Source organism: Drosophila elegans, unplaced genomic scaffold (assembly GCF_018152505.1).
Source record: "Drosophila elegans isolate 14027-0461.03 unplaced genomic scaffold, ASM1815250v1 contig_684, whole genome shotgun sequence".
NCBI classification, from domain to species: domain Eukaryota; kingdom Metazoa; phylum Arthropoda; class Insecta; order Diptera; family Drosophilidae; genus Drosophila; species Drosophila elegans.
In genome coordinates this window covers 17,968-41,840 of record NW_024546041.1, presented here as the reverse complement: position 1 = coordinate 41,840, position 23,873 = coordinate 17,968, and the positions used below count along the sequence as shown (strand labels likewise).

The following is a 23,873-nucleotide window of genomic DNA, read 5'->3' as shown; positions in this document are numbered from 1 at the left end:
TGTGTACATATAACCTGAAATGACTTGACTTTGTATCGCACATGACCAGTAAACTTCTAGACCATAACTTGACCTCACGGACAGATTATAAGATTCTTATTTAATCCATAATATTTTTGTTAATCAACAACCATCGTATCTTTTCAGTAAGCTCATCGCTAAAGCATCCACAACTTTATATGCCCAAGATTTAAATTGCTGAGTTCAAATTGACAATTTTTTATCAATGGTATACGCCATGGAACAACAACTTTAAAGCAGTTAGGTGTAAAACTCAGCTTAAATTCAAAATTAAAGAATATTTTAAATAAATAAAATAAAGAAAGGAAGCAAACTTCGGCTAGCCGAAGTTTAAATACCCTTGCAGCTATTGCAAAAATTAATTATTCATTAAAACATCTAAATTTTGTGCAATCGGCACAAAGCTGGACAATAAAAATCAGCCTTGTTACTTAACCATTTGAAAGCAGCGTGACGATTACAAAACAAATTAAATGCAAAAAAAAAAAATTTTTTTTTGTAAAATAAAAAATAGCCGTCACACAATATGATATCAGAAGTTTTTGGAGTTGCAGGTGCGATCGTCACGTTTATTTTACCTCGTCTAAAGGTGTTTTTGTTTTTTGATATCAGAATTTTTTGCTTGAGAGCACAGTCTTCTTACTGCAAAGCTCCAAAACCTAGTTACAATAAAAGAGTACCTCAAATTACGACCATTAGTCCCATATTACTTGGATATTGAAAAAATCGTAGCAATTAATGAAAATTGTTCATCACTGTTATCAGATTTAATGTGCAATTTCATATTAGCTTTCCAGTTTTGTCCAATGTGTGGGCTATGACTTCCCAATTCCATCTGTGCGCGGTTTTTCCCCTTTGTTCCGAATTAGTAAGGTCCGAAACTGTACAATGATTTTTAACCCATAAGTTTAACAATATGTTGCCATCTGTTAGGAAAGATTTAGCGCGCTTTTGACTTTTTAAATTCATTTTTAAATTTAACCCAAAGCAGAGACTTGCGGTTGTAAATCGTCAACAGGCGATAACTCATTAAATTATTTCTTGGTCAGTATTTTTATTTAGTGTTTTGTTTTTGGTAGCTTGAGTACAGCTGTCTAAAGACCAATCCAAAGATTTGTTACCTAAATATTATGTGCCGTTTTGTATATTATAATTTCAGTCAGAAGTTCGCAACGCAGTGAAGGAGACATTTCTGACCCTATAAAGTATATATATACTTTATCAGCATCACTTGGAGACTGACTGAAATTATAATACCATCTGCAAGAGTATAAAAAGGATCGAAAAATTGAGCTGAAAATCATTAAGAATTTTAAGCATATACAAATAAATATCGACATTTATTTGCAAAAGATGCAAGGGTATATAAACTTCGGCGTCTTGAAGTTTGCTTCCTTTCTTGTTTTTAATTTGTACAGTACTTGAAGCCATTTTTTAATAAAGTACGTTAGCAACATGACCAGGAGTTGTTCCCAAAATATATTAAAAAGCCGAGAGACACAGTTCTGTCCTCTGATCACAAAATAATTATCTACAATAACCAAATATATTAATAATATTATGATTTTACAATTAATTTAAATAAGAATTTTTTATAATCGAATTGGACTTGCGTCATTCAAATTAGCATAAGGAAACGTAAGTAGCCCTTAAAATAGCTTTTTTATCCGTTTTTCCGCTAAACTAGCGGGTTTTCCAAAAAGTGGTAGAACAAAAGTGTTTCAGCTCGAGCTGCTTAATACAGTTCAGCACCCTAAAACATCGCTTTGACACGCACATACAAACCAAAATCGGTAAAGCATTCTCATTTCATAAATTCTGTATTTGTCTTGTTTTGTATACCCTTGCAGAGGGTATTATAATTTCAGTCAGAAGTTTGCAACGTAGTGAAGGAGACATTTCCAACCCTATAAAGTATATATATTCTTGATCAGCATCACTAGAACAGTCGATTAAGCCATGTCCGCCTGTCCGTCCGTCAGTCCGTCTGTCAGTCTGTCCGTCTATCCGTCTATCCGTCTGTCCGTCCGTTTCTACGCAAACTAGTCTCTCAGTTGTAAAGCTATCTGCATGACACTTTCCCAAAAGTTGTCTTTCTATTACAGGTCGTATATAAGTAGGAACGAGCCGGATCGGACGACTATAGCATATAGCTCCCATAGGAACAATTCAAAATTTTTTTTTTTTTACATGTGCATTTTATTTATTGAATCTTCTCTGAATTGAGGCTAACAATAAGTATATAAAATCTTAAATTAAAACTATATCTGACAGTCAAGATGACTGATGCGAGATGAAAGAGCTCAAATAACTATTGCTGAGCTGGAAGGTCATTTCGTTGTAATCGGGTCCGGTTGGTAACCCTGGCTAGGCCCCTGGCGAGCTGGTTTGAATGAGAAGTTCAGTGGCGTAGATAGCTTTTTGATATGGGGGGGGATATGACTCAGAATAATATCCTGTTTTTTTGTAAGATTTATTTTACACTGCGATAATAATCCGCGTTGCACAGTCGTGTACAGAAATTGGTCACATTTTTCACATTGATAAGTTGCATTATAAAAAAATTCTGTTATCGAAGAAGAAATTCAAGCTTTCGAGATTTTTTTTGCTAATTCATCAATGACTTCGTCTGCTGTGATTATATACAGCTGATGCAGCGCCGCAGCACGCAGTAAACTGAGAGGCACTGTGACTGACTGAGGTATCACTTGGAGGTCCGTTAGAAGCGCTGGAGTTATCATATTTTCCACGAACCCTCCTGATGAACAACAAACCGGCAGGCAGACGACAAAACTGCGTAAATCCTGGGAAACGCAGCGACCGCTGGCAAGCTAAAAGATTCCAGGAAGAATTTGTCGGTTGACAAGAAGTCAACAGTATTGAACATAACTCGGGCATTCGAAACTTTAATATGCTGTACTGCACAGCCATCGCGTAAAAATGTGTTTCAATTTTGGGATTATATCATCTTATAATTCTCAGACCCAAGGGGGGGGATTGATCCCCCTGATCCCCCCCTATCTACGCTACCGGAGAAGTTAGTTTGGAGTGGTACGACGCTTTTTGTTTTGATATTTCATCTTTTACGGGTAGAATGCCAAGATTTCTTTGGATGTTGTCGTTCCGAACAAACCAAGAAGCCGCAGTGATTTCTCAGGATTTTTGATTGTGCTCGCTGGATAATATCGATGTTACTGCTGCTCGCGTTTCCCCACTATTGGGAGCCGTAAGTCCAGACTGGCTTAAGCGTTGAATTGTAGAGCAGGACCTTGAAGTCTAGGCAGAGGGGGGAGCGAGCGTTTATGAGCCAATGAAGGCTATTGGATTTTAGTTTTAGATGAATTTTCTTAGCTTCGATATGTCTCCGCCATGTAAGTCTCCTGTCTAGGTTAACGCCAAGGTACGTTACATCGTCAGCTTGTGGAAGTGGCGTGTTATTCAGAGTTAGCGGGGAACACGTTTGTCTGTTAAGAGTAAACGTTATGTGCTTACACTTTTGCGCATTTATTTTTATACGCCAGTCTGATAACCACCTCTCCACTACCACGAGATGATCAGCTAGTAGTGCTGTTGCCTGAATTGGGCATTTGGACCGACTTAGGATCGCGGTATCGTCTGCGAATGTAGAAGTAGTTAGCCACTCGTTCGTGGGAATATCTGCGGTGTAGAGGAGAAATAGAGTTGGACCAAGGGCGCTACCTTGTGGAACTCCAGCCTCTATCGTGTAGTCGTCGGATATTGTAGTGTTGCATCTCACGGCGTAGGCGGCTCTGTTGTAAAGGTATGATTCAAGTATCCTGTGAGTCTTTTCCGGCAGTAAAATTCTGATTTTATGCATAAGGTCATCGAGCCAGACTCGGTCGAAAGCCTGCGCAACGTCAAGAAATACCGCACTGCAGTAGTCCCGAAGCTCGAATGCAGTTCGTATTTCTGTTGTCAATCTATTGACTTGCTCTACTGTTCCATGGATTTCTCGAAAGCCAAATTGATGTGCCGGAATAACGTTGTGATCTTTTAGATGTGGAATTATGCGCGTCAGAAGGCATTTTTCGAGCAGTTTTGACAGACACGAGAGTAAACTTATCAGTCTGTATGAGGCTGGTATTGTGTGATCTTTTCCTGGCTTTGGGATCATTATGATTACCGACTTTTTCCATTTTTTTGGGAAGTAGCCAAGTCGTGTAATTCCGTTAAAGAGTTTACAAATTACCTTAACTGCAGTTTGGGAGTTCAATGAGCATCTTAGGAGTTATTAGATCACCTCCTGAGGCCTTTTTTGTTTTTAATTGCTCGCTGATGACTTTTGCAACTTCGTTTTGTTGAAACAGAATTGGCGTCGTCTCAGTTCCAATTTGAATTGACGGCGACGGTAGTGTGAATGAGTTATTTGCAGGGTTTGGCTGAAAAACATTTCGAAGGTGTAAAGCAAATGTACAAGCTCTGTCTTTGTCGCTTCTGGCCCAGCTGCCTGAAGAGTCTCTTATGGGAGTTACTGTTTCGGCCGGCGCACTTAGATTTGGGTGGGCCCTCCACAAGGGATGCTTGGTGCTGGTGGGTGAAAGTTTCTTCGTGCCTTAGAGCCCTGATAAGTCTGCGACCAGCTTCCTCAAGGCTATGTTTTGAGGATAGCGATCTGCTGGTTTGCCAAGCACGCCTCAAACGTCTTTTCTCCAAAACAAGTTGTTCGATTTCAAGGTTAGTCTTGTGCTGGTGTGTGTGCCCATCCCTCCCTTGCGGTGTAGAGACTTTGGCTGCTGCGACGAGTACAGACTCCAGTGCATCGGCATAGCAGTCGATGTCCTCCTTGATGTTGAGCTCTGGAGTTAGTTCAATGTGAGAACTAACGTACTTTTTGAACTTCAGCCAGTTGGTTCGATGCGACGTCAGCCTGCAAGGGTGCTCGATAAGTTCCAGGTTTTGAAGAAAAGTTATAAGCACTGGTGAATGGTCCGATGATAGATCCAAAAGCGATTTTGCAGATATTAGATTGCGAGGAATATTTTTTGTCACTGCAAAATCAATTAAATCAGGTAGTTTCCTAGGATCTGTAGGCCAGTATGTAGGACGGCCTGGTGAAACGTAGTCCAGTTTGTTGCATGTTTTGATGAGTGCATTATATAGTTGCCTTCCTTTGGGGGTCACAAGGCGGATCCCCAGTGTGTGTGCTTGGTGTTGTAGTCACCTGCTGCTATAAATCGCTCTCCAAGTGAATTGTAGAAGTCCATGAATTGGCCTTCGGAGACTGTAAAGCGGGGTGGGCAGTAGACAGCGGCAATGGCAAGGTTGCAGTTGCCCAATTGTAATTTTATCGATGTAGCTTGCAGATAATTTTTTGTAAACCGTTGGTGAAAGTGGTGTTTGATGCGGTCTCTTATTAGGATGCTGGTTCCGCCATTTGCTTTACCATCTGGATGATCGGTGCCGTAGAACGTGTATCCTCGTATTTGAAAGTTATATTTGGTGGTGAGATGCGTTTCTGCCAGCAACATAACGTCGATGTGGTTTTCGTTCAGAAATTGAGTTATTTCAGGTATATGCCGTGAAACACCGTTGGGGTTCCACAAAGTTATTCGAAGGCTAGGCATAATTTATTTGGACTGCTGGGTTGCAAGCATTTGTAACAAGATATTTTGGTTTTGCATTAGAGTTTGCATGGTGGTTTTCATGAAGGACTTAAATTCCATCATATTTTGTTGAAAAGTTATCATCATAGTTTCCATGCCCCATGGATACTTTGTGGCTGCCCCATGGCCTGCTGTATGTTATCGATTTTCGGCTCTATGTGAGCTGTGCCTGATCTTAGAGCACTGGCGTAGGAAATTCCGTTGGTGGTAGTTGAGGGCGCAAATGATGACCTGGCTGCTTTTGCGAAGAAAACTTTCGGTGTCGTTTGTGATTTCATGAGGATATTCTGGCGTGCCGTTGTCGCTCGTTGCATACAACTTTCATCTCCTTGTAGACTGGACAGCCTCTGTAGTTTGCTGTGTGGTTTCCTTGGCAAGGTACCCACTTTTTAGTAAGAGAGTCTTCCTTGTTGGCAGGGCAGGGTTCGGAACCGTGGCAGTTTCCACAAGCCACACAAACTGACCTGAGGGTGCAGTAAGCACTGGTGTGTCCGTATTCCTGGCAATTTTTGCATTGCACTGGCTCGTTCCGTTTGTGCGGCTCTTCTACTGTGATCCTACGGTGCAGAAGGTACTGCAACTTGTAGATTGGGTGCACTGCGTTTTTTTTCAAAGTTCAAAAGTGGTTGCGGCTTTTTGTTTTTGCTTATAATATTTATAACATGCTTTGCGTAAAAACCGTTTTCTTTAATAGCCTCTATAATTTCGGAGGGGGTCACATCGGGTTCTATTTCCTTGAGCACAACTTGTAAACCCTTGCAACTTTTCAGCTGGTACGTGTAGTAATTCTTTTTGACATCGTTTAAGTACTTCGACACTGCTCGAAAATCTTCTTCTGTTTTGGTTTGAAGTTTGGTTTCGCTTATATTCCCTTTCATAAGCGGAATAACAAGAAAGTTATCTTTTCCGACAAGCTCAACTATTTTGTTGAGTTTCTTTGGGGCTAGTTCTTCAGACTCTGTTTCAGGCTCCGCCAGAATGGAAAATCTATTTTCATTTAATGAACCGAGATTTTCATGGCCTTTGTTGGAACGGTTTATTTTGGGCATATTGCCGTCCGATTTTTTTGGTGGTGTTAGCTTGCGCTTGGAAATATTAATGTAGCGATCCATGCCTGTCTGCATGGCTTACCGTAGCTTTGTTTTTGCCGTTTGACCCGATTTTTGCACTTAGTTGTGTTGTTGCTTTACCCGCGACAGAGTCCGTTGTGGTGACGTAGTAGTTGCTGTTGTTGTTGCACAAGGTGGCAGAAGCTCGGTTGGAGTTTTGCATTGCTGACTCCATGGCGTTTGAGCGGTGAAAAGTAGGGCGGGAGAGCAAGAACTAGCTCTGTGGTTTTCGGCGGTCAGTAAACTTGCACTTTCTTGCACTTTTGGTAGAGTATTACTCGTGTAAGAGAAATAAGCATTGTTACGGGCCAAGGAGAGACGACGTTTGTCTTCCTCTCTCTGAGCTTTTTCACGGGCTTCGTCTTGTTGTTTTTGGCGTTGAGTGCGCTGATCCACGTTTTTACTCATTTGTTTATTGTTAGTGCGTAAAGATTAATTAATTAATCAATTAAAACTTTAGTTTACGATATGCGAATTAGCATCGCGAATCGCAAAACCACGCGTTTATAAATTTTTTCGACGTTTTCGACTGAAAATAATAAAAAATGAATAAAAAAATTATAACTTTGCTTGTTTTTAATTTTTTTTTAGTTCTTCGACATATAGGAATGGTTAATTATTTCAGAATTACGGTTTAAATTTCATCAAAATCATATATATCATATAGCTCTCATAGAAACAATCGGAAAAAAATAAAAAAAAAATTGTAACTTTGCTGCTTTTTAATTTTTTTTTTTTAAGTTCTTCAACATATAGTAATGGCTAAATATTTTAGAATTACGGTTTAAATTTTATCAAAATCGGACGACTATATCATATAGCTCCCATAGAAATAATAAAAATATATAAAATAGCTAATGATTGAGCTGCAAATTATCATAGCTTCAATGTTTTTAGACATATACGCAAGTAAATCATAATTTTAATGTTTTCAAAAATGTATTAATTGTTAACCGGCTCGAGGTCAGGATGTTAAAAAAAATAACACAATTTTTTAATTTTGGTTATTTGTCAATATATTTCGGATGCTCTTCGGCAACCGTCTTCAGGACAACTATAAAATAAAAACAACGATTTTAATATTTCTAACAAACAGAAAACAATTTTCATTGACATACATTTAATTTACACGTCTGCGTCCGGTGACTTGGAGTTGTTAACTAATTTCTCCTTCCCTAGTAAATGTCTATATAAATGAGCGCAATTGACAGTGTCCGTTTTGTAGTTCATCCGTATGTCTGTATACGGACATAGTTCATCCGTATACAGACATACGGATGAACTACAAAACGGGTGTTTTTATGATATGTAGAATTTCTATGGTGAATCAGACAAAGGTAACAAAACGGTAGCTATAAACAACCAAAAAATGAAGGACATATTAAAGGATATGAACACATACAGGAAATTAAAGAAAGACCCACTCTCTAAACTACAAACAAAAAATAACGAAATAGTGGACAAACTATTAAAAATGAAACTTATCTCAAGGATCGAGAGAAATAAGTTGACAACCACCACAGCATTACCACCACGAATGTATGGACTACCCAAAATTCATAAAGAAGGAACCCCTCTACGACCAATCAGCTCCTTCATCGGATCACCGTCCTATGCACTATGCAAATACATAATTGACAACCAAAAAATGAAGGACATATTAAAGGATATGAACACATACAGGAAATTAAAGAAAGACCCCACCTCTAAACTACAAACTCCAGCCTCTATCGTGTAATCGTCGGATATTGTAGTGTTGCATCTCACGGCGAAGGCTCTGTTGTAAAGGTATGATTCAAGTATCCTGTGAGTGTTTTCCGGCAGTAACATTCTGATTTTATGCATAAGGTCATCGAGCCAGACTCGGTCGAAAGCCTGCGCAACGTCAAGAAATACCGCACTGCAGTAGTCCCGAAGCTCGAATGCAGTTCGTATTTCTGTTGTCAATCTATTGACTTGCTCTACTGTTCCATGGATTTCTCGAAAGCCAAATTGATGTGCCGGAATAACGTTGTGATCTTTTAGATGTGGAATTATGCGCGTCAGAAGGCATTTTTCGAGCAGTTTTGACAGACACGAGAGCAAACTTATCGGTCTGTATGAGGCTGGTATTGTGTGATCTTTTCCTGGCTTTGGGATCATTATGATTACCGACTTTTTCCATTTTTTTGGGAAGTAGCCAAGTCGTGTAATTCCGTTAAAGAGTTTACAAATTACCTTAACTGCAGTTTGGGAGTTCAATGAGCATCTTAGGAGTTATTAGATCACCTCCTGAGGCCTTTTTGTTTTTAATTGCTCGCTGATGACTTTTGCAACTTCGTTTTGTTGAAACAGAATTGGCGTCGTCTCAGTTCCAATTTGAATTGACGGCGACGGTAGTGTGAATGAGTTATTTGCAGGGTTTGGCTGAAAAACATTTCGATGGTGTAAAGCAAATGTACAAGCTCTGTCTTTGTCGCTTCTGGCCCAGCTGCCTGAAGAGTCTCTTATGGGAGTTACTGTTTCGGCCGGCGCACTTAGATTTGGGTGGGCCCTCCACAAGGGATGCTTGGTGCTGGTGGGTGAAAGTTTCTCAGTGTACTGGCGTTGTGCTTTTTCTTCTTCGTGGCTTAGAGCCCTGATAAGTCTGCGACCAGCTTCCTCAAGGCTATGTTTTGAGGATAGCGATCTGCTGGTTTGCCAAGCACGCCTCAAACGTCTTTTCTCCAAAACAAGTTGTTCGATTTCAAGGTTAGTCTTGTGCTGGTGTGTGTGCCCATCCCTCCCTTGCGGTGTAGAGACTTTGGCTGCTGCGACGAGTACAGACTCCAGTGCATCGGCATAGCAGTCGATGTCCTCCTTGATGTTGAGCTCTGGAGTTAGTTCAATGTGGGAACTAACGTACTTTTTGAACTTCAGCCAGTTGGTTCGATGCGACGTCAGCCTGCAAGGGTGCTCGATAAGTTCCAGGTTTTGAAGAAAAGTTATAAGCACTGGTGAATGGTCCGATGATAGATCCAAAAGCGATTTTGCAGATATTAGATTGCGAGGAATATTTTTTGTCACTGCAAAATCAATTAAATCAGGTAGTTTCCTAGGATCTGTAGGCCAGTATGTAGGACGGCCTGGTGAAACGTAGTCCAGTTTGTTGCATGTTTTGATGAGTGCATTATATAGTTGCCTTCCTTTGGGGGTCACAAGGCGGATCCCCAGTGTGTGTGCTTGGTGTTGTAGTCACCTGCTGCTATAAATCGCTCTCCAAGTGAATTGTAGAAGTCCATGAATTGGTCTTCGGAGACTGTAAAGCGGGGTGGGCAGTAGACAGCGGCAATGGCAAGGTTGCAGTTGCCCAATTGTAATTTTATCGATGTAGCTTGCAGATAATTTTTTGTAAACCGTTGGTGAAAGTGGTGTTTGATGCGGTCTCTTATTAGGATGCTGGTTCCGCCATTTGCTTTACCATCTGGATGATCGGTGCCGTAGAACGTGTATCCTCGTATTTGAAAGTTATATTTGGTGGTGAGATGCGTTTCTGCCAGCAACATAACGTCGATGTGGTTTTCGTTCAGAAATTGAGTTATTTCAGGTATATGCCGTGAAACACCGTTGGGGTTCCACAAAGTTATTCGAAGGCTAGGCATAATTTATTTGGACTGCTGGGTTGCAAGCATTTGTAACAAGATATTTTGGTTTTGCATTAGAGTTTGCATGGTGGTTTTCATGAAGGACATAAATTCCATCATATTTTGTTGAAAAGTTATCATCATAGTTTTCATGCCCCATGGATACTTTGTGGCTGCCCCATGGCCTGCTGTATGTTATCGATTTTCGGCTCTATGTGAGCTGTGCCTGATCTTAGAGCACTGGCGTAGGAAATTCCGTTGGTGGTAGTTGAGGGCGCAAATGATGACCTGGCTGCTTTTGCGAAGAAAACTTTCGGTGTCGTTTGTGATTTCATGAGGATATTCTGGCGTGCCGTTGTCGCTCGTTGCATACAACTTTCATCTCCTTGTAGACTGGACAGCCTCTGTAGTTTGCTGTGTGGTTTCCTTGGCAAGGTACCCACTTTTTAGTAAGAGAGTCTTCCTTGTTGGCAGGGCAGGGTTCGGAACCGTGGCAGTTTCCACAAGCTACACAAACTGACCTGAGGGTGCAGTAAGCACTGGTGTGTCCGTATTCCTGGCAATTTTTGCATTGCACTGGCTCGTTCCGTTTGTGCGGCTCTTCTACTGTGATCCTACGGTGCAGAAGGTACTGCAACTTGTAGATTGGGTGCACTGCGTTTTTTTTTCAAAGTTCTGCTGTCTGGCTCCACCATGACCTTAAAAAGTGGTTGCGGCTTCTTGTTTTTGCTTATAATATTTAGAACATGCTTTGCGTAAAAACCGTTTTCTTTTAAAGCCTCTATAATTTCGGAGGGGGTCACATCGGGTTCTATTCCCTTGAGCACAACTTGTAAACCCTTGCAACTTTTCAGCTGGTACGTGTAGTAATTCTTTTTGAGATCGTTTAAGTACTTCGACACTGCTCGGAAATCTTCTTCTGTTTTGGTTTGAAGTTTGGTTTCGCTTATATTCCCTTTCATAAGCGGAATAACAAGAGAGTTATCTTTTCCGACAAGCTCAACTATTTTGTTGAGTTTCTTTGGGGCTAGTTCTTCAGACTCTGTTTCAGGCTCCGCCAGAATGGAAAATCTATTTTCATTTAATGAACCGAGATTTTCATGGCCTTTGTTGGAACGGTTTATTTTGGGCATATTGCCGTCCAATTTTTTGGTGGTGTTAGCTTGCGCTTGGAAATATTAATGTAGCGATCCATGCCTGTCTGCATGGCTTACCGTAGCTTTGTTTTTGCCGTTTGACCCGATTTTTGCACTTAGTTGTGTTGTTGCTTTACCCGCGACAGAGTCCGTTGTGGTGACGTAGTAGTTACTGTTGTTGTTGCACAAGGTGGCAGAAGCTCGGTTAGAGTTTTGCATTGCTGACTCCATGGCGTTTGAGCGGTGAAAAGTAGGTCGGGAGAGCAAGAACTAGCTCTGTGGTTTTCGGCGGTCAGTAAACTTGCACTTTCTTGCACTTTTGGTAGAGTATTACTCGTGTAAGAGAAATAAGCATTGTTACGGGCCAAGGAGAGACGACGTTTGTCTTGCTCTCTCTGAGCTTTTTCACGGGCTTCGTCTTGTTGTTTTTGGCGTTGAGTGCGCTGATCCACGTTTTTACTCATTTGTTTATTGTTAGTGCGTAAAGATTAATTAATTAATCAATTAAAACTTTAGTTTACGATATGCGATTTAGCATCGCGAATCGCAAAACCACGCGTTTATAAATTTTTTCGACGTTTTCGACTGAAAATAATAAAAAATGAATAAAAAAATTATAACTTTGCTTGTTTTTAATTTTTTTTTAGTTCTTCGACATATAGGAATGGTTAATTATTTCAGAATTACGGTTTAAATTTCATCAAAATCATATATATCATATAGCTCTCATAGAAACAATCGGAAAAAAATAAAAAAAAAATTTTAACTTTGCTGCTTTTTAATTTTTTTTTTAAGTTCTTCAACATATAGTAATGGCTAAATATTTTAGAATTACGGTTTAAATTTTATCAAAATCGGACGACTATATCATATAGCTCCCATAAAAATAATACAAATATATAAAATAACTAATGATTGAGCTGCAAATTATCATAGCTTCAATGTTTTTAGACATATACGCAAGTAAATCATAATTTTAATGTTTTCAAAAATGTATTAATTGTTAACCGGCTCGAGGTCAGGATGTTAAAAAAATAACACAATTTTTTAATTTTGGTTATTTGTCAATATATTTCGGATGCTCTTCCGCAACCGTCTTCAGGACAACTATAAAATAAAAACAACGATTTTAATATTTCTAACAAACAGAAAACAATTTTCATTGACATACATTTAATTTACACGTCTGCGTCCGGTGACGTGGAGTTGTTAACTAATTTCTCCTTCCCTAGTAAATGTCTATATAAATAAGCGCAATTGACAGTGTCCGTTTTGTAGTTCATCCGTATGTCTGTATACGGACATAGTTCATCCGTATACAGACATACGGATGAACTACAAAACGGGTGTTTTTATGATATGTAGAATTTCTATGGTGAATCAGACAAAGGTAACAAAACGGTAGCTATAAACAACCAAAAAATGAAGGACATATTAAAGGATATGAACACATACAGGAAATTAAAGAAAGACCCAAACTCTAAACTACAAACAAAAAATAACGAAATAGTGGACAAACTATTAAAAATGAAACTTATCTCAAGAATCGAGAAAAATAATAAATACATAATTGACAACCAAAAAATGAAGGACATATTAAAGGATATGAACACATACAGGAAATTAAAGAAAAACCCCATCTCTAAACTACAAACAAAAAATAGCGAAATAGTGGACAAACTATCAAAAATGAAACTTATCTCAAGGATCGAAAGAAATAAGTTGACAACCATCACAGCATTACCACCACGAATATATGGACTACCCAAAATTCATAAAGAAGGAACCCCTCTACGACCAATCAGCTCCTCCATCGGAACACCGTCCTATGCACTATGCAAATACATAATTGACATATTAAAAAACATAACAATAGACTCCAAATATAACATCAAAAATTCAGAAGAATTCAAAGACAAAATCATTAACACATATATTGGCGACGATGAAAGATTAATTTCATTTGACGTAATTTCATTCTTTCCGAGTATACCGACAAAAATAGCCCTGGATATAATTAAAAACAAATGGACAATAATACAAAAACACAGTAAAATACATAAGACATAATACATAAGACATAATAAAATTTTGTATTCAAGAAAACAGATATTTCAAGTTTGAAAATATTTTTACACACAATTAAAGGGAATGCCTATGCCGGTCATTGCAGATATTGTAATGGAAACTCTCCTGGACAATACGTTAAAAAAAAACAAAGACGACCTCCAAGATTACTGACAAAATACGTAGATGCCCTGTTCGCAATCATTCAAGAGGATGACATTAAAACTACACTGACAATGCTAAACTCTTTCGCCAATAATATAAAATTTCCAATGGAACTATAAGAAAACGATCAATTAACTTATTTGGACTCAGTAATAATTAGACGTGGAAACAGATTAAAATTAAAATGGTACAAGAAACCAATTGCGTCCGGACGAATCATCAATTTTAACTCCAAACACCCGAAACAAATGATAATAAATACAGCTTAAAGCTGTATACAGCGAATGCTCAAAATTTCAGACACGGATTACCACGAAGAGACGACTCAGGAGACAAAATCAATGTTAACAGACATTGATTTCCAAAAACACATAATAAAAACAATATTATCGGAACACAAATCAACAAAACAAAACAGCGTTAAAAGCAATAAAAACAAAAAATATATGTCAATGTCAATGGTCCGGCGTTATCCGAACGTGTAGCGAAATCGGAATGCTACGACAAAGAAAACATAAGTATCGCACATAAACCGGACCACACATTAAAATCTATATACAACAGAACAAAATCTAAGATAAATGAAATTGACAAAAAAGACGTGATATATAAAATACAGTGTAACGGCAACAACAACGAAATATGCAACGTAATATATATAGGAACAACAAAATCGAAATTAAAAACTAGACTAACACAGCATAAACCGGACTTCAAAGCTAGACACCATACGAACGCGCAAAAAACAGCACTCATGTCCCACTGTCCCACAACACCATGCCGAATGATTCACCATAGAAATGCTACATATCATAAAAACACCTACTGACATACGGATGAAATACAAAACGGACACTGACAATTGCGCTCATTTATAAAGACATTTACTGGGGAAGAAAAAAATTAGTTAACAACTCCACGTCACCGGACGCAGACTTGTAAAATTATTGTATGTCAAATTTAAATTGTTTTCTGTTTGTTAAGAATATAAAAAAAAAAATCATTGTTATTATTTTATAGTTCTCCTGAAGACGGTTGCCGAAGAGCATCCGAAATATATTGACAAATAACCAAAATTAAAAAATTGTGTTATTTTCTCAACATCCTGACCTCGAGCCGGTTAGCAATTAATATACTTTGGAAAGGTCGGCAAAACCAACTAGTTTTCAAAAATGTTTAGCTGCAAGGGTATATGAACTTCGGCTTGCCGAAGTTTGCTTTCTTTCTTGTTTTTTCATGATTTGGTTATATAATTCCTAACGAGGTGATAATTTTGACCGGCCCCAATAGCTCCAGTATAGGTCAAACATTTTTTCGCACCCCCATTTCTCCGAAACCAAACGACTTTATAAAAACAAACTCTTATAAAAGGGAGACCTTTTGTTCGTAGTCTCCTTGCGCACGCTTACCGGTGCTCATCGTCACTATATGAACCGGCGTTCATAGTGATACACTGTGCAAGGGTAAAAAAATAAAAAACTTCAAATTAAAAAAAAAAAACAAATTCATATACAACTAAATAAGTAAATGAATAAAACTAAAATAAACAACTAATTATATATATAAGTTAATATAATAACAATTTGGTTAGATTAAAAAATATAAAAAAAAATTGTAGTATGTTGAATCAATGTAAACAAATAAATAAAACATAGTACAAGGCTCAAGGCTTTTTCATGACACGCATAAATAATCTTTTGATTTTACAATGTATTTCAGGTTAGAGCTACATTCTGAAAGTGGAAATAATAAACCAGAATTGATATTTATGGACCAAGTAGAAGATATGTCATCCGATTTTATTCTTCATAAAAATGAAAATTGCATTCAAATTCGGATTAACGATGGTAGCCGAGATGGCAGAATCATTTTGACAAACTCAGTAAGGAATGGTCCGTACTTTGAAACTTTTGACTGTATAAATTTTTTAATTTCAGGATGAAATAGGCTTAAAAGAATGGTCATCTTCTTTAAGGTCAGCACACAAAATTTCACAAGACCTCTTGGGATCGATGGCTAAAAAGGCTGGAAAAATCTATGGAAGTGAAAGAGACGGCAACAAAGCCATGTATATTATCGGTGGAAACAGTTCAACGAAAACTTCTAATGGGTCTAATTAATATGTATTTATATTGTGTCTTAAAAGCTTCAGCATTTCTGATATGTAAAATTTAGGGGTAAACGTTATTAAAGAAATGTGGAGAGATTCATAAAAATTATTTCGACATTTATTGGGATAAATTAGTGTGTATAAATAATTTCTAACGGTTTAAGACATGCTAAAACAAACTCCTTTTTGACAGTACTCAAGTTTTCATAATTAAAAAACATGAAAGCTTCGTTTTGTCGACGCTAACTTTCTTTCAGTTTTTGGTATTTAGTTGAAACCCATTTCCACACAAAAGTTGTACATAAATTATGATATTGTGTATACGCTCTGGCAATTAAGTGGTTAAGTGGTTAACTTCGGTAAGCCGAAGTTCATATACCCTTGCAGCTATTGCAAGAATTAAACATTTTTGAAAACTAGTTTGTTTTAGCGACCTTTCCAAAGTATATTAATCGTTAACCGGCTCGAGGTCAGGATGTTGAGAAAATAACACAATTTTTTAATTTTGGTTATTCGTCAATATATTTCGGATGCTCTTCGGCAACCGTCTTCAGGATAACTATAAAATAATAACAACGATTTTAATATTCTTAACAAACAGAAAACAATTTTCATTGACATACATTTAATTTATAAATAATAATAACAACGATTAAATAATAACAACGATTTTAATATTCTTAACAAACAGAAAACAATTTTCATTGACATACATTTAATTTACACGTCTGCGTCCGGTGACGTGGAGTTGTTAACTAATTTTTTTCTTCCCTAGTAAATGTCTATATAAATGAGCGCAATTGTCAGTGTCCGTTTTGTAGTTCATCCGTATGTCTGTAGGTGTTTTTATGATATGTAGCATTTCTATGGTGAATCGATTGCATAGCGCTGTTTTTGTGATAAGATACTCGCCTCTTCGAAGTTCGGAGAGTTATTATTCTTGGCACAGTGGGACATCAGTGCTGTTTTTTGCGCGTTCGTATGGTGTCTAGCTTTGAAGTCCGATTTATGCCGTGCTAGTCTAGTTTTTAATTTCGATTTTGTTGTTCCTATATATATCACGTTGCATATGTCGTTGTTATTGCCGTAACACGGTATTTTAAATATCACGTCTTTTTTGTCAATTTCGTTTATCTTAGATTTTGTTCTGTTGTATATAGATTTTAATGTGTGGTCCGGTTTATGTGCGATACTTATGTTTTCTTTGTCGTAGCATTCCGATTTCGGTACACGTTCGGATAATGCCGGGACATTAACATTGACATATATTTGTTGTTTTTATTGCTTTTAACGCTGTTTTGTTTTGTTGTTTTGTTTTCCGATAATAATGTTTTTATTATGTGTTTTTGGAAATCATTGTCTGTTAACATTGATTACATCTCCTGAGTCGTCTCTTCGTGGTAATCCGTGTCTGAAATTTTGAGCATTCTCTGTATACAGCTTCTAGCTGTATTTATTATCATTTGTTTTGGGTGTTTGGAGTTAAAATTGATGATTCGTCCGGACGCAATTGGTTTCTAGTACTATTTTAATTTTAACCTGTTTTCACGTCTAATTATTACTGAGTCCAAATAAGCTAATTGTTCGTTTTCTTCTAGTTCCATTGGAAATTTTATATTATTGGCGAAAGAGTCTTAATGTCATCTTGAATGATTGCGAACAGGTCATCTACGTATTTTGTCAGTAATCTTGGAGATCGTCTTAGTTTTTCTAACGTGTTGTCCAGGAGAGTTTCCATTACAATGAACGGAGAGGCTGGCGATCCCCTAGGCATTCCTTTTAATTTTGTGTAAAAATTGTTTTCAAATTTGAAATATTTCTTTTATTTTTATTTATTTTTTCTTGAATACAAAATTTTATTATGTCCATAAATATTGTTTGCGGTATTTTACTGTGTTTTTGTATTATTGTCCATTTGTTTTTAATTATATCCAGGGCTAGATCTGTCGGTATACTCGGAAAGAATGAAATTACGTCAAATGAAATTAATCTTTCATCGTCGCCAATATATGTGTTGTTGATTTTGTCTTTGAATTCTTCTGAATTTTTGATGTTATATTTGGAGTCTATTGTTATGTTTTTAAATATGTCAATTATGTATTTGCATAGTGCATAGGACGGTGTTCCGATGGAGGAGCTGATTGGTCGTAGAGGGGTTCCTTCTTTATGAATTTTGGGTAGTCCATATATTCGTGGTGGTAATGCTGTGGTGGTTGTCAACTTATTTCTTTCGATCCTTGAGATAAGTTTCATTTTTGATAGTTTGTCCACTATTTCGTTATTTTTTGTTTGTAGTTTAGAGGTGGGGTCTTTCTTTAATTTCCTGTATGTGTTCATATCCTTTAATATGTCCTTCATTTTTTGATTCTAGTCATCTTTGTTCATAGCTACCGTTTTGTTTCCTTTGTCTGATCCACCATAGAAATTTTACATATCATAAAAACACCCGTTTTGTAGTTCATCCGTATGTCTGTATACGGATGAACTATGTCCGTATACAGACATACGGATGAACTACAAAACGGACACTGTCAATTGCGCTCATTTATATAGACATTTACTAGGGAAGGAGAAATTAGTTAACAACCCCACGTCACCGGACACAGACGTGTAAATTAAATGTATGTCAATGAAAATTGTTTTCTGTTTGTTAAGCATATTTAAATCGTTGTTATTATTTTATAGTTGTCCTGAAGACGGTTGCCGAAGAGCATCCGAAATATGTTGACAAATAACCAAAATTAAATTGTGTTATTTTTTCAACATCCTGACCTCGAGCCGGTTAACAATTAATAAATTTTTGAAAATATTAAAATTATGATTTTCTTGCGTATATTTCTAAAAACATTGAAGCTATGATGATTTGCAGCTCAATAATTAGTTATTTTATATATTTTTATTATTTCTATGGGAGCTATATGATATAGTCGTCCGATTTTGATAATATTTAAACCGTAATTTTAAAATATTTAACCATTACTTTATGTCGAAGAACTTAAAAAAATAATTAAAAAGCAGCAAAGTTAACATTTTTTTTTTATTTTTTTCCGATTGTTCCTATGGGAGCTATATGCTATTTATCGTGAATTAGAAAACACTGCGAAGTTAAACAATCTTTTTTTATTTACCGTGTGATTGGCACCGTATAGTAAGAAAATGCTGTTGGACGTGATTCTGGGAACAGCCTATGGTTGCCAGAGTTTTGTTTTTGCATACTCAAGAGATGCCAGAGGTTAGGGGTGGCTACTCAAAAGGTGCCCACGCCCATCAGCTATTTTTGCACCAGCTAATGGGCATATTTTATCTGTTAAGAAAAAACTCTTCGCTACAGTGAAAAAGACCAGGAATCGCAGCCAGCTTTTGCCTTAAACATAGACCTTAAGAAATATTTTTATGCGCACGACAAGCGACTTGTTGCAAAAGCGGAGAAGTTGGACTCGCAGTTCTGGTCGACAACATGTGTTGCCAACTATGGCAAGTGAAACAGTTGCGGGCGATTGTGCGATTCCTATATTGATAGCCGCTTGCAAAACAATTTAATTTTCTCTGGTTATAATACCTTGCAGGCAGATAAATTTGGAATAGTTGCAGAAGAATTATTGACGCTTGCCTCGAAACAGCGTAGACGGTCGGAAACGGCAGTACATTCGTTAAAAGCGGATGTTAATACTTACGATGCCATGGCGGATATAAGTGTTTTACATTTTGTTGGACACGAAAAATATACAGGCCTGTTCCAGTTTTCACTCGGAAGTGAATTCGTTAACATTGTCGGGTTTTCCTGTAGCATAATCAAAGTTCCCTTGCTTGCTAGCAAATTTCCAGGGAAATTACTATTTGAGGGGAAATAAAACCGCTGACTGTCGTTACTGCTCTTAACAAAAGCCTATGATTTGCCTAAGTTTTCCAGGCAAATCTGTGATCAACATTTGCTGTTTCTAATCTTTGTACATTATTGGTGCACACATTTAATGTCTAAAATTAGTCAAAAAATCGTTGGTAGCCAAACCATAACAAATTCTACTTATTTAAAAGACAGTGATAGAAACTGACCAACAAAAGTTTTGAACAGTTCTTGTGAACCAGCTGCTTGGCACCAGTCTTGCAAACTTTTACAAGTAGTGTTCGAAATCAAAGCTGCCAAAGACGATAAAGAGGTCCCAACACAACACGCTTTGCACAATAAGTACGTTAAATTACGTAAGTACGTTAAAGGGGTAATAAGATAAAAAAACACTTTTAAACTAAACTTAGTTAATTAACACTTCTAACCTTAAAAAAACAAACCGAAAAGCGTTTGCTAAAAATAAGTTTCAAGAAATTAGTTATTTTTTTTTTGTACCATGACAACCCTTGCTTTGTTTCTATCAAATTCGTTTTGGAAACTAGTACAGGGGCGGCGGATTTCCAAAAATGTAATTTTCACTTTAAGTTATTGCAAAGTATTCTAAAAATATTAATTTCTGTTCTTGCGGATCTGAATCAATCAGACAAATGCTTGGCAAAAAGTTTCCGTGAGTTTTTTAAGGAAGTTAAAAGAGAATTAAAAGAGGGAACTTTAATTTTTGTGCAAATCTTGCGGAAGTGAAAATTGGAACAGGTCGGGGAAATTCGAATTCGTGTGAATCTTTCGGAGGTGAAAACTGGAACATGGCTGATGAAGTTTTTTGTTTTGGGAGCAATTTTGGTAGCTTGAATACCAAGCCTAAGAAACTTATAGACCCCATTTGCTCTACCCAGTATTACAAGTTTAAACCGAAAACTAAGAATTGGGGTGAGAAGTCAAATTGAACTTAGAGATGCATAAGATATTTAGAGCTATAGAGATCGAAATGTAGTCGTAATATACTATCGGAATATCGCTTTTTTTAAATTTATTTTACTCTGCAGAGGGTATTTTAATAATATTTGAATATTTCAGTTAATAGTTTCAAACGCAGTGCAGGAGAAATTTCCGACTATATTATATAGATTCTGTATCAGCATCACCAGGAGAGTATATCTAGCCGCCTTGCCGTTTCTACCCAAACTAGTCTCTCAGAGTTAAATCTATCTGCAGGAAATTTTTCCCAAAAGTAATCTTTCTGTTCTGCTCCTCCATAATTGACATATTAAACAAGAATGAAAGCAAACTTCGGAAAGCCGAAGTTCATATTCCCTTGCAGCTATTGCAAGAATTAAACATTTTTGAAAACTAGTTGATTTTGGCGACCTTTCCAAAGTATATTAATTGTTAACCGGCTCGAGGTCAGGATGTTGAGAAAATAACACAATTTTTTAATTTTGGTTATTTGTCAATATATTTCGAATGCTCTTCGGCAACCGTCTTCAGGACAACTATAAAATAAAAACAACGATTTTTATATTCTTAACATATTAATATTCTTACATTTGACATACATTTAATTTACACGACTGCGTCCGGTGACGGGGAGTTGTTAACTAATTTTTTTCTTCCCTAGTAAATGTCTATATAAATGAGCGCAATTGTCGGTGTCCGATTTGTAGTTCATCCGTATGTCTGTAGGTGTTTTTATGATATGTAGCATTTCTATGGTGAATCGTTTGGCATAGTGTTGTTCTTGTGATACGATACTCGCCTCTTCGAAGTTCGGAGAGTGATTATTCTTGGTGCAGTGGGACATGAGTGCTGTTTTTTGCGCGTTCGTATGGTGTCTAGCTTTGAAGTCATAAATCGGACTGTGCTAGTCTAGTTTTTAATTTCGATTTTATTGTTCCTATAAATATGACGTTGCATATTTCGTTGTTGTTGCCGTTACACGGTATTTTAAATATCCCGTCTTTTTTGCCAATTTCATTTATCTTAGATTTTGTTCTGTTGTATATAGATTTATATATCACAATTCGCAGAGACTTTCATCTAATCGGACGTGTAATTCGACGCTCCTCTTTCACACTGTGTTCTTCCGGTGTTTTACGTATTTTACCTAGCTCAGTTGTCTAGTCAGTAACCCTACAACCTACATAAATACGCATTACAGATAGACATTCAAAGTTAATGACGGTTTATTTAAATTAAAACAACCTATCAATTGACTATTTTTCTTATTGCTCTGCTTGGTTCAGTGTTTACCGCTAATCCTAAAGTTTGGTGCTGTTAGTGACACTACGCTCTTTGTGCTCTCCGCGTACATTTACACGAAGTTGCATTCGTTGCACTTGTTTCGATCGGTCGCTCAACGCTCACATCCGACCGCTCTCTGTACCGCTGCTGCTGCTCTTCAACGCTCACACGCTCTCTGCCCTGCTGCTGCTCTGCTGTTCAACGCTTACATCTGACCGCTCTTCACCCCGCTGCTGCTTCAACGTTTATACGATATATGTTCCGCTACTGTTAAGCGCTTGCAGCTGTTGACCAACATTTCTCGCTCGCGCTCGATGATACGGATGCTCATATACTACAACCGCGCTCCGCTCTTCTTCTGTGCACAGTGATCTGATAATTAACCAAAATGCCCATCGCTTGCACTGCTAATAAATGCGAGTATAATGGCATTATTAGTGGCGATACCTACCTCATCTGCTGGTTATGTGATAACTGCTCGCCTGTTAAATGTGCTGTAGCTGGCTTTAACGGCCGTGTTGGGGATTTAATCTCCAAACGAGTTGGTTTTACCTGGTCCTGCACGTCTTGCCGCAAGATGACGGATGAAATGCGTACGTTCATGAGGCAAACTAGGACTGGATTTGCTGAAGTTCGTAAACTCTTCAATGCTATGAATGATAAATTCCTGGCAGTGGAATCTCAGTTTCTTGGACTTAAGATTCTTAGCGAGTCACCGAATAGAAAAATCGCAAATAATAATCTTCAACTTCCTGTTCATGATTTACCATCCATCTCGACGCCAACTAATGCTAATAATATGGACCTTTCGGCGAACTACTTAACACCATCTCTGCCACTGGCTCACACTACTCCTTGTGGACCTTCTTCTGTTCCCTCGCGCGCCTCATTGGCTACGGAATAACTTGGTAATGTTCTACCGGAAGAAAACAGGGCCTCTCATGGACTACATCTGGCTCCTGTTGCTACAAACTCTGCTCCTGCATCCGCTTCTACATCTGGTGCTGTTTTCTTCTCCAACGATATGCCTGGCCCAAGCCTTGCGGCTCCTAGATGCACTAATGTCCCTTTAAGTGGTGTTCCGAGAAGTAACCGTCCAAGGAATAGCGAGGCGACTTCTGATGTCTCTGGGATTCCTCCGAGAGGGGTTATTCAAAAATCAATAATCGTGACGAGACTTAATCCCGAAGCCACTGCCGAGGATGTTAGCATCTTTCTCTGTGAGAAACTGCAGGCCCCGGACAACGCTATTTCTGTACATAAGTTCATTTTTAAGCAAAAGCGCAATATTTCTTCTTTTAAAATTCGTATCACTGATTCTTATTTCTCTAAGGCACTTGATTCTACAGTTTGGCCAGTTAATACTTTAGTACATGAGTATCTTCAGAAAAACCAGCCTCGTGGGTCAAATTCAGCTTTCTCAAAAAACTAAGAAAATCAAATCTGTCAATTTTATACCAAAATGTGCGAAGTCTATTGGGTAAACTGAGTAAGGTGTATGTTAATAGTCTTTCCATCAACGCCGACGTCATTGCTTTAACTGAAATGTTTCAGTTCCGATCAAGAAATATTCGTTGATAAGTTTGTTATCTATAGAACTGACCGCATCTCCCTGGGAGGTGGCGTGTTAATTGCAGTTCACAACTCACTTTCATCGGAGATAACAATAACATTAATATTTATATAACTTGCTCTTACATTCCTCCTAGATCTGATACTTCTCTCTATTTAATGCACTTGTCTGCCATTCAATTAGTATCCTCTTCTATTGCCGATGAGGACCGCCTGATTATAATGGGAGATTTTAACATATCTAACGTGTCTTGGGTCTCTTCACTGGACTCCAATCTCCTTTTTGCCGAAAGCCAGCATGACTTTATCGACGGCCTGACGGACTTGTCTCTGGGCCAGATAAACTTTGTAAAGAACCATTTGGATAGACTTCTCGACTTAA

The 23,873-nt window shown here is 37.7% G+C and overlaps 1 protein-coding gene across 2 annotated transcripts in view; it reads left to right on the top strand.

The window, feature by feature from the left end:
- Positions 1-15,940, top strand: part of LOC108149572 (G protein-coupled receptor kinase 1) — a 382,291-nt gene extending 366,351 nt beyond the window's left edge. For both annotated transcript variants that reach the window (XM_041710001.1, XM_041710002.1), the window contains 2 exons: positions 15,444-15,606; positions 15,662-15,940. In XM_041710001.1, coding sequence (XP_041565935.1) covers positions 15,444-15,606; positions 15,662-15,844 — 346 coding nt within the window. In that variant the 3' untranslated portion in view covers positions 15,845-15,940. The remainder of the gene's footprint in view (positions 1-15,443; positions 15,607-15,661) is intronic.
- The last annotated feature ends 7,933 nt before the right edge of the window (positions 15,941-23,873 follow it).